An 11,716-nucleotide genomic window follows, 5' to 3' on the forward strand; every position below is an offset into this window, starting at 1 on the left:
GTGTGTGTACGCGTGTGCGAGCGTGCGTGTGTGTGCGTGCGCGCGCCTATGTGTGTATGTCTGTGAGTGCGCATGCGTGCCTGCCTGTGTGTGTGCGCATGTGTATAGTGTGTGTGTGTGTGTATGTGCATACTCGTGTGTGTGTGTGTGCGTGTTTTAAGCCACATAGCCTTTCCTCAACCAGAGCCTTAGTTTGCATTGAAAGCAGAATGCATTCTCATTTTAAATGCGATGTCCAGGTGAGAGACCGATCACATCCCGCCATCCCATTTCTCAGGGAACCGCCACCGCTGACCAATCCGCCGCCGTGACGGAGCGACCGAGTGCCACTCAGACAGACTGCGGAGAGTTCTGGAATGAAGCGCCCATGCACAGACAGAGAGGATCTTCCGAGCGGGGGCGGGTTATCAATAAGGAGCGGTCCGGGTTATGTTTCTTTAAGACAAGCCCATAAATCGTGCGGATCACCTCCTCCTTTTGAAATGACCGGGCGCGGTCTGAGTTTCCCTTCTGGGTCAGCGCAGGCATTGAAGTTTTAATGGCCCTCCACGGCAGATTACACCACACAGCTGCCGCGGCAGCGTGGAAATTAAGTTATGCCCCGTGTCAGCGGGTTTTGTGTTCTCCTCTCTCTCTCTCTCTCTCTCTCTCTCTCTCTCTCTCCCTCGCTCCCCTCATTCTTTTCCCGCTCTTCTTTTCTCTGCAGTGGGGCCGCTGGGAAGCGCACATCCAGGAGGGGTTCGAGGGGACAGCGCGGCTCCGGCATTCAGTGTTGGTAAATAGAAGCGATGGCCGATGGCGTTTTGCAATGGGATCTTTGTTCCGTCCCCCAACCCCCATTCCACCCCACCCACCCTAACCCCTGCCTGCGAAAGAGGACCTGCTCTTCATGCCTGCCCAGTTCCAAACTCCCACCCCCCAATGCCTGTCACTATCACCACCCACCCCCACCCCCCACTGCCCCCCCCATCGCCCCCACTGCCCCCACTATGCTGGAGATGGTGCCTTACCATTGGTGCCCCCCCCCTCCCCCATCTCCCCACCATCACCTCTCTCCCTCAGGGCCTTGTGGTGTGCCACTCACACCATGCAGACTTATTCTAGTGTTTACTCGTGTTTACTCATGTTACGCTTGTCTGCGGGAAAGTTTGTTTATCCTGTGGTCTGTAGCAACAGGAATGCCACTGTCCACCCCCCACCCCCCACCCCTCTGCCATAAGACAGCAGACTGATTGGTAACATCATTGCAGGCAGCTGCTCAGAACCTGCCATCTTGCACACGCTCAGTGCAGTCACCCGATTTGTCCTGACACGGAAACTTTTTTTGTTTTTGTTTACACAACTGCTACTGGTACTTTTACAGCTACCGGCGAGTGCTATTAAGCACTGAACACAACTCTCTGTAGGTATGTGGCATTAAGTTTCATCACTCCCTCATTGTTTAATGCATTTCTGTAATAGTTGTACAGTAATTGTTCCTTGGTTGTTTAGCAGCATTAAAGCAAAAGGGCAATCTTACAGATGTTGCTTTCACTGCCATGAATGCCTCAGTTGGACATTGATACCTGCACACTGCAGTCACATGCGTACACACACCTCTACACACACACCTATTCACACACACACACATACACACACAGGCACACACACACTCACACACACACGCACATGTGCACGCACACGCACACTCACACACGCACACACGCATGCACACCCATACACACACTCACACACACACACACACACACACACACACACGCAAGCACTCACGTTCCCTGTACGCTCTTGATCTATAGCGCAGCGGTGAGAAAGCATCTGAGTTCACCATTATTATTCATTGCCATCCCTGTTTTTATCCCTCGGCCCCGTCCGGTCTGGCTGCTCCGAGCCTCCTCCAGGGCCCCGGTGCTGTGCAGTCTGTCAGATGAATTATATGGCTGCTGCACTAGAAAGGCCATGCCTTCACACAGCGAAAGCCCCTTCTCCGAGATCCCTTCTTATCCCCTTTTCTGCTGTGTTCCGTGTGAAAATGGGCTTCCGCACTCCAACCTTATCCACCATTATTCTCACCAAGCCCAACCGTATCAATGTTTTTCACTTGCCCTAAAATAAATAAGTTTCTATGTCAGGAAAACACAGCCATTGTATGGGTAATTATCCATGTATTTTAGTGTGAAACACATTAATGCTAAAAAAGGTAACAATGCATGGTATGAATGGCACAAGTGACCAAATGCTCTCAGCATCTCTCTTTAGAGGTGAAATTATTTATTAACGCTAATATGAAAACATTATGAAGCGTAAATAAAGGAAACTTCTTACAAATGATTACAAAAAATAAACAAGCCACTATGACTGATAGCTGAAATGGCTCACAGTTCTGACAGTTGAAAGCTCAAGTCCCAGATTAAATGGCACTATATGCTTATTAACGGCTTCAGGAAATATCAAGATATGTAAATGGAAAACATGCAAATGAAGAAATTAAGAAAAACTCACTCTGGTTGAAGGTGTGTGCTGAGCAAACAAATAATGTAAGCATAATATAAAGACATGGCTTCCTTCAACCGAGATCTTCTAATGCATTCATTGATAATAGTTCATAGAAACATTCTGGATGTGGGTGAGCTGGCTATGTTTTCCAATCCACCAATGGCCATAGAAAGAGAGCCAATGTTGGTGCTCTGTTAAAGAGAAGACCTTGCTTTTCCATGTACTGGTCTTCCTGACCAGATGAAATGAAAACGTTGACCCACACACTGACCACAAATGGCAGGCTGCGTGCTGATGGAGTTTACCCACTGAGGTTAAACCCAACGACCATCAGACGAGTAAATCTAAAGTGATCCTCCAGGCTGGGTTATTACATTTTAAAAAAAACATATCCCAGTACAGTGTAACCAATAAAAGACCACTTTGTTGACATTTTATGCGTCCAACCGAAACTTGTTTCAGAGAAAAGTGATGTATCGCATTTCCTGGTGGTGACGCAATATATAATGTATCCATGCCACGCTGTCTTGAGAGTACTTTAAGCACATTTTGAGTGGTGCTATGTCATGAAAAACTACATGTGTATGAACAATGTAATAACCTAATCAATAGAACATGCCAGAATTCCATTGGTTCGCACAACGCATTACACATTACAATGAAAGAAGAATGTTCATCCCAACTGCAACATCACAAAGTAAGCACAGTGCTACAAACCAACTTTGCAAATACCAAATAACTGCAACTCTTTCAAGTTAACCTGCCAGGGGTTTGTGTGCATTGTGTGGGGAAAAAAATGGAATACAGACTGAAAACATGCCACAGCTTGAGTGCTAATTCAAAACAACTGATTTGTGGTTTCTGCTATTTACTTTATTTCACCAGTTGGTGACACATTTGTATTACCATAAGACAGACAAAATCCCCATGCCAGGGATAGATGCTTGCTACTTTGCGGGAGGAAAGCATTTTCCCGCAAGCGTGTGTTCAATGCGGCTCTCGGTTTCAATCCGAATATTGTACCACATTTGGGGCACAAAGTTTGAGAATGGCTGCAGTAACACTTTAGGTATGGGCCCTCTTTGTGCAGAGTTTAATCCCGTTCTTTCAGGGTCCAAACAGTCAGACCCCAGCAGCTATAAATGGATTAAGAACCCTTTTCTCATTTCAAAGGGTTGTGAACTCAACAAAGGTTGGATGTGATGAAATCAAAGTGGCAGCTTGATCAGAAAGAAAAAAAAAAACTATTTGGATTTTGAAAGTCTTGAGGCTTACACTCGGAGAATAAAAACAAAGAGATAATTTGATTACTGGAATCATTATCAATTCAGTGAGCGTCTTGAATTCAAAAACATGTATGGAAAGTTAAGTGTCGATGAATGAGTGGCAAGAGAGAAACAAATAGGCTACCTGTTTCACCAAATAAATTATAGAATAGATATCAAGCCAAAATGTCAGAAGACACTGGTTTGAACTGAAATTGGCACAATCATAAAAAAAAAAATTATAAATATCCGCTTCAGAATAACCAAACAAAGGCATGACCAAACGTCGCAGGGGGTGTTCAGTCACCCACCTCACTAACCAAATACCTTATGTTAACTTTAAAGGATTATTTTTAAAATCCTTTGAATTGAGCTTTCCATTCAAATGCGTATCCCTCGGCCACCGCCATTCCAGCTGTCTGACCGTTTCTTCATCACTTACCGCGTTACGGGGCTGATTTTCACGGTCTTAGCACGACCAGGCGATGCGATACGCAAGGCTGCGCTACACAAAACACACGGCACATAATTGCATTTCTTTTACTCCGGAAGGGTAGCATAGGCGCTTTGGGCAGCGTTCGACTGGAGCTTGGTGGAAAAAAGGGTTCTCAAGGCTAAGGGAAGTGTTGGGAAGGTGTGCAGCCACAAATGGCCCCTTTTCCACAATCACAACGCAAAGCGTAAATCCAAGCATTTACGCTGCCCTTTTTTGGCATAGATGGGGACAAGCGGAGATGAGGGTGGAATCATCAAACAAAGTCTAGCAGAATTCAGGTGAAGCTCCACATTTATCAAATGAAATAAAACTAGCTTGCTAGCTGTAGGAGAAACAAATGTACGTGTATGTGTGTGTGTGTGTGTATGTATGCAGTGAGAGAGAGAAAGAGAGAAAGAGAGAGAGAGAGTATAGATTTGCTTTTAAACAATTTGCCCATGTCAAACATCTGACCCCAAAACTCAAAAGGCCTTGTCTAAAGAGAATACCAAAGGGATTTTCCCTACAGCATATGAAATACGCAACTCTCAAGCAATTTTAAAGAATTCACGTCCAGCTCAGTTCAATGAAGGGATTTATTGAGGCTGCATGAGTCTAGGAATTATGATGTGCTTGTTTAATGAAAACCTTCTGGCAAGAAGTTCCCTGCAGATTTTCCATATTTTGGCATGGGGAATGTTTGCTGCTTGTCCCCCAAGTGCCAGGACCTAACTGAAAACATTTCAGGGGAAAGCCAGTTCAGGGAAGAAGAAAAAAAACTTTCATTTTTGCATCATCTCTTGCAAAAATAAATAATATAATGAATTATTAATCGGCAAAACAGACTCACCCTTTTTTAAGTGACAGTACTCATTTTGTATGTCACAGCATACATTAATTGACTTAAATACTCATGTGAAATGTGTATTTATTCATACGGTCCCATAATCTTACTGTTGCACTCAAGAGTTCTCCTTTACAGCATGCAATAATTGATTTCTGCACCATTACAATGCCATTGCAACAAGCAGATTGTTTTTGTAATAAAATATGAAAATATGATCTCATTTAAGGACCATATCCATGAGGCACCATACTCCATTGCCACCACCTCCACTGCTACAACTAATACTACCAACAGGAAGAAGAAAAAGAAATCCAACACTGATTCATCACGGTTTGCTTTACATGTCTGTTGTATGTTAATCATTGCTCATTGTATTTTGTCTATATAGACAAGTGTGATCACATTGCAGACACTCTTAGCCGGAGCAACTTATAATAGGAGAAAAGAGCATTCACTTGATAATATGAGCAGTTGTGCCAGGCTAGGCAAACAACACTCCCAGACCAGCAAGTAAAGATGCAACCCCGCTAAAGTGGCAAGTCAAATATGCTAACCAAGAACCAAAGTACAAATTCTAAACAGACTGCATACATAACAGGCCGTCAAAAGGGAAACATAGAAAACAGCCTAAAACCATAAATACCATAACCCATATTGAGCAGTGAGAATGCAACACACAGTAAAATATTCAGCTAATATAAGACATTTGAGTCCACTGTGGCTGGAGTTAGAGTTGAACTTACACTGAGCACTTCACTGTGTTGGGTGGGGATGGGAGAGGAACTACAATGTTGATTAAAAGCCATTATCTTTCAGCAGACCAACTGAGATAATATTGATGTTCTACCATTCGTAAGGGATCATCTTAAATTATAAAGAAGATTAGTGTTTGGTATGAATGTGAGGCATCGCTGTTTCTTTCAATAGAGTACTTGACCTGAATTTCCTTAGCAAATATTTAGATGTCTGTGTATATTAATATGGTGCACATGAACTTGCGCTAATTGGATAAGATAACCTGCTGAGCAAATGAATCGAAAAGTCCTGAAATTAATCTGAAGTTGATGAGGGCACCTCACAGCACTGTCATTCTGATAAGCGTTTACGCACACACAATGCATTCCAAGCAATAAAAGAGTATGTGGCAATCACACTGAAACCTAGACACCTGTAGATATTTTTATCTATTTCACCTGTAGAGTTATTTTCATTGTTTACCAGGAGTGTCACATGCGGATGGACCCATGATGAACAGATCAGAATAAAGCAGAGGAGACAAAGGTTCTTAAACATTTTAAAACCCGGACCCAAATGAGAGAAACTGCTGTACCTTTCAGGGTCCCATCAAATACACACACCAGAATAGCCTTTTGGACCACAGACTCATTCCCGGACCCATTTTGGGAACTGACCAATAGTTTAAAGAACATCGGTGTTGAGCCACCTCGTTAGGAAAGCGGGGGAAGGCGGTGTGCGGTCTGAACTGCTCTCCTGCTTGTAACATACCCTACACCACCGAGCAAAACGTAGCCTAAAAAATTTCTGAGTGAGAGAAAGAAACTCTCCGAACAAGATTGGACTCTTGAGGGTTGCTGGCCATATTTAAATCTTGCTCCTGCAGTTAAATGCAAAATGAGAACAACATGTGGATCTATAGCACAGCAGTTCTTTATTTCCAAAGTGCCTTTTCAGTGGAGTTATTTGTTCACCAGCTTTAACTTTAATGGGGGATATTATTCAATAATGTCACATTCTTGTGTGATCAGTTTTTCCATTAGATGGTCAAAACGCACCATTCTGCACACACACAAATATATATATATATATATATATATATATATATATATACACACACACACACAGAGAGAAGGGACTGATATTACTTAGACTATTACAATACAACATATGTGGCTCTTGCAGCGTTGCAACAAGCGCATAAACTTAACGAGACAACGGGGCTCTTTCCCACATCATTCCCCGCAGTTCGCCTCAGAAGAGGTGTCAGCGAGACTGAAAGAATGAAGTGTCTCCGTATTGTGCGGCTGAACCATTATGTGATTTACATCTCCATGACAAAAGTGCCACTCGACTTCCCTGCGATTCATTCAGCTCAAGGACCCTTGTCCCACCTCTAATAAAACACTGCCGCAATCGCTGGTTCGAAGCCTCTCGGTGAAGAGACTGCAGAACATGCTCCATGCTTTTAACAGCACATTGAATTTTGCAAAAAAAAAAAAAAAAAAAATTTCATCTCAAAATCACAAAGACATTTAATGTGTAATTAGATTTTTAATTCATATTTTTTCCATATGATCTAATTTTTTTTCCCCTCGGGTTTCTGCTTAGAAGTTGCATTTAATTGCAACCCAGTATCTATTAATCGTTGTGTATAATAATAATAATAATAATAATAATAATAATAATAATAATAATAATAATGACAGTTCAACATACAACAGTGATGCTAGTTGTAGGCCTATTGTTCATTTTTTGGAATAAATGGTTCAACCGCGTGAATTTCTTTTGTAAACCATAAACAATAGGGAATACTTTTGTGATTAAGTGGTCAACGACGCCTAAATTCTATTCTGCGGTCTGTGTACTGTATAGTCACTGTCTGTTCAATGAACTGCCCCGTTGTTCGCTGGCTTTGTATCGCAACCTTTTAACTTCTGTCCCTTGACCTGATTTCGGAGACAAGGAAACCTCCAATGGACAATGGAGACAGACAAAAAATGATCGATAATCTAAATGATCGTGCACTGAGAAAATCGTAATGTAGTCTATATCCTCATGCATTCCAGTCGCGCAACTTGTTGGCAACTGTGGCAGTTCATTGAAACCGTAATATGTAAAGCTATGCTTTCTCACAAATGTATCATTCCTTAATCATTTTCACAATTTATCTAAAGAGATGCTGTGTTATATGAATAGAATACGATGTTACCGAACTTCATTAGCTAACATGCATTTGGATAAGATTACAACCGCCAAATTTACATAAGGGTGATTGAGGAGTACTTCCAATTGTCGACTATTTGTAGAGAACTAATCCGAAGGGAATATTCTGATTTGATTTATTAAAGACAGAGGTGTCTGACAAGAGCCTGTAAAATCAAGTATTGAGTTTATTGTAGCAGTTAATTGTCAGTCCGACTGCCAGTGTTGACTCCTTTCAATACGTTAAGCATAATGCCGTATTTCCTAAAGGAGCCATTCTGGCTCACAGAACGCAAATATTCTACCACTAAAACAGTTGACCTTTTCGATTCTTCATCAATAAACTGATTGCAGAAACGAATTCTCAGAAAATTCACCACGTACACACATCTCCTCCTGACGGCACCGGCGACACCAGCAGGCCTCAGTATCTACTTAAAAGTTTAGGATGCGCAGTTAGTATCATTCGGTTCAGTCATTATCCAGATTTCCAAACATCGATGCTTGGACAACTAAATAAACATATTCACTCAACAGAAGCAGATTCCCATAAGAGGATCCGTCCCATCTTAGCCTTATTTTGAGCAAACCGTGCCTTAATTGTGGTGTTGGCGCAGCGCAAGGCAGTAAAGTAAACACGATGAATAAAAGATAAATAAACTTGTCTATCGGCGCGTTTTGAGCTCAAATCCCCCGAGCAATAAGCGCTCCCCTTTGTGTTAATGTTTAAAAGATATCCAAATGTCAGAGTTTATTCCTTCAGCAAACATCTCTATTTACAAGGTCAAGTGTAGCGGCACTCCAAGCTTCTAAAGAGCGTAATTATTTACATAAACGTCTTTGAACACACAGTAGCCTACTAGCTCTAGTTCAGAGAGGTCTAGAACACCATCTCCAACAGCCGATAGTCTATTTAAAAGAAAATGAAAATCAATAATAAACGAGACACAAATTAAACCAAACACTTGGTTTAAGAAGGGAGACAACACGATCAAGAATATTTTTTGTTTTTTACTATAAGTCTCTTTTATGCCTTCCTTAAAAAATACACCATCAAGGCAGCTATACAGTGGATTCAGACATTTCTACACAGTGAATAATTCATCTTAGATAGAATACAATTAAAAGATTCTCTGAAAATCTATATCATACACTGTACAGTTTTTATAAGAATACATACAACTAATTTCCCTTTAAAACTGGAATTCTCACGTTTTATGTTGACTGAGCAATATATATTGAAACTCCCGTTGTGAACATAACCTTTGTAAATAAATTACTTTTAGATGCATTTGTCCCGTTACGTACACGTGTAGGCTACTCGCAGTGAATTCCAGCATTAAATAGACTTTGTGGAGATGTTATAGTATCAGTCACCCTGAAAACGGCAACAACACTAAACACAAGTTCATTGTTGGCAGTGAACAGCTTTCTGTTTAAAACTTGCATTGTTTGTTCTAAGGAACACAAAACACGTGTAAATATGCATTATGGTACTTTAGAATATAAAAAAGTGTTTTGTTTTGTAAGACACGCAAATGCTGGCAATTCAGGCTACAATAAAGCGTGTGATAAGCTATTAACGTAGCATATGTTTTAAGGCAATAGTGTTACAAAGCTTAGGTATTTGGTAGCCGTAGTTACTTCACTTTTAGACCATTCACTGTCAGAATAAATACTGAAATCTACTGACCAGAAATGGATAACCTCGACCAAAGTAGAAACTGAAAAAAATTGCATAGACGAAATCACAGCGTATAAAAACGGAACAACCTTCAGGACAAAACTCATTTTAAAAACTCAAGTGTCATGCAAAGACAAAAAATATATATATACTCTTTGGAGTCAAAAGCATTCAACTGCTGTGGCGCGGCTGGTAACAAAGGTTTATAAAAGCCGCTTATCTGACAATAGTCCGGGTAGATGATTAGCTCGTGAATTAGAGAAGAGGCACGAGAACCAAAATGGATGCCATCACGGTCAAAACACACTGGGCTCCTAAAAGCCGACCTGCGCCTGCCACAAATTTTGGCATTGGCTCGACGTCATAGTAGTCATCAGAATCTTCTTCTGAATCCGAATATCCACTACCACTATCGTGAGAGTCAAAGCAAAGGGTTTTCATGCTTATTTTTATATATTCACAGATAGTCCTTTCTGTTCCATCACAGACGCAAGTATCCAAGAGTTGTGCTTTTGGAATCATGCGCATATCTGCGATTACATTCCGGCAGCCGTCCGTACACCTTACCCCACTGAACAGTTTACCACAGTGAATTAAATAATCGCGCATTGCAGCGCTGCATTCTACATCACTCTCGCATTGGCGTCGGGCTTCTGTGCAGCCCATAGTGCTAGTCCTGGGCAAACAAGGCTCGATGGCACGTTTTGTATTTCTGCAAATGTGATCCGAGTCACAGTCGCAGTCCTCCAGAGATGGACCGTTTTTCGTTAGGTTGAGCTGCACAAGCGATGAGATGCAATGACTGGGACACTTCTTTTTATCTCCGTTGATTACGGGTCCACATGCGTGCAGATACTGTCCGTATGCGTAATAGCATTCTGGTTCTCCTTGACACTTCATGATTGCCTGCCAGCATATTAGCCGACGGCCGTGCGAAGGCGAAGCAATTGAGACATAGCCAAAAAGTACCAACATACAACCAAAAGGCCAGACTAATCGGCGGATGCACTGTACCGAGCCGGCAAATCTTGCCATGGTGGTGGCTGCAAATGCACGAGAAAAACTGTGTCAGACCTGAACATATGGATTCTATAAATCTTCCATATTTTGGTCACAGAAAATGCACATTTGAAAGTAAAAATCCTACTTGCTGTATAAGCGTTTTGAGATAAACACGGTCAGTTCTTCAAGTAGCTACTCCAGATACCCCGATTTCCAACCTGTTGTTGCTGGATGAACAAAATGGGATTATTTCGTTGAAGAGTTTTCTACGGTCAGTGCTCTTTTGAAAATTCTATAAACTGCATGAAAGGAGTAGACCGTCACTAGGCTCCAGCAATTCTCCCGATGTCCATGAATTCTGACCAAAACAAGTACAAAAAGCAAAAATAAAATAAAATTAGTTCTGAGAAGTCCTTAGGGGTTTGGAATACTTTGTATGTAGCTTGTCATTTCCCTCTCTTCTGAGTTTCGGCACAGCAGTCAGCCCCGTGTTGTTGGCGAAAGGCAATCGGTTCCACTGTTCGTTCTCGAGTCTGCTATACAAATCCAGCGGCTCTTTTCGTGCTCCTTCACTCCCAGCAAAGAATACTACGCGCTTTTCATGTCCGTTTTCGCGTTATCAACAGCGTCACACTGGAGAAATTTACTTGCAGCATGCTCTAATCCTCCTTCATTATGTATGCATAAGGACGCAAACAAATACTCAAGAAAACTGCATCGCTTCTTATACTCATACTGACTCCCCCGTCTTCTCGCTCATTTGCCCTTCTTTACTCTACCCCTAAATCGAAGTTTAGCTGTCTCTCATTGGTTAAGGCAGTTGTTGTTGTAAATCTCTACGTCGTCTATGGGCGGGGGTGGAGCGAAAAACCAGAAATCGGCAAAAAGAAGCTGTTGGGTACTCATCCTGAATGAGGGACGCGGGACTTTGCTGGAACAGAAAACATGATTCATATAATCTATGTTCCTTTGCATTAATAAGATGTAATACAAGTTAAAGTATCTTTTTT

The 11,716-nt window shown here is 41.9% G+C and overlaps 1 protein-coding gene across 1 annotated transcript; it reads right to left on the reverse strand.

Moving 5' to 3' along the window:
• Positions 1-9,016: 9,016 nt before the first annotated feature.
• Positions 9,017-11,499, reverse strand: gas1a (growth arrest-specific 1a). Its single transcript, XM_035380279.1, has one exon. The coding sequence runs from the start codon at positions 10,737-10,739 to the stop codon at positions 9,960-9,962; it is 780 nt and encodes a 259-aa protein (XP_035236170.1). The 5' UTR covers positions 10,740-11,499; the 3' UTR covers positions 9,017-9,959.
• Positions 11,500-11,716: the final 217 nt, after the last annotated feature.

This window comes from Anguilla anguilla, chromosome 10 (assembly GCF_013347855.1).
Source record: "Anguilla anguilla isolate fAngAng1 chromosome 10, fAngAng1.pri, whole genome shotgun sequence".
NCBI classification, from domain to species: Eukaryota; Metazoa; Chordata; class Actinopteri; order Anguilliformes; family Anguillidae; genus Anguilla; species Anguilla anguilla.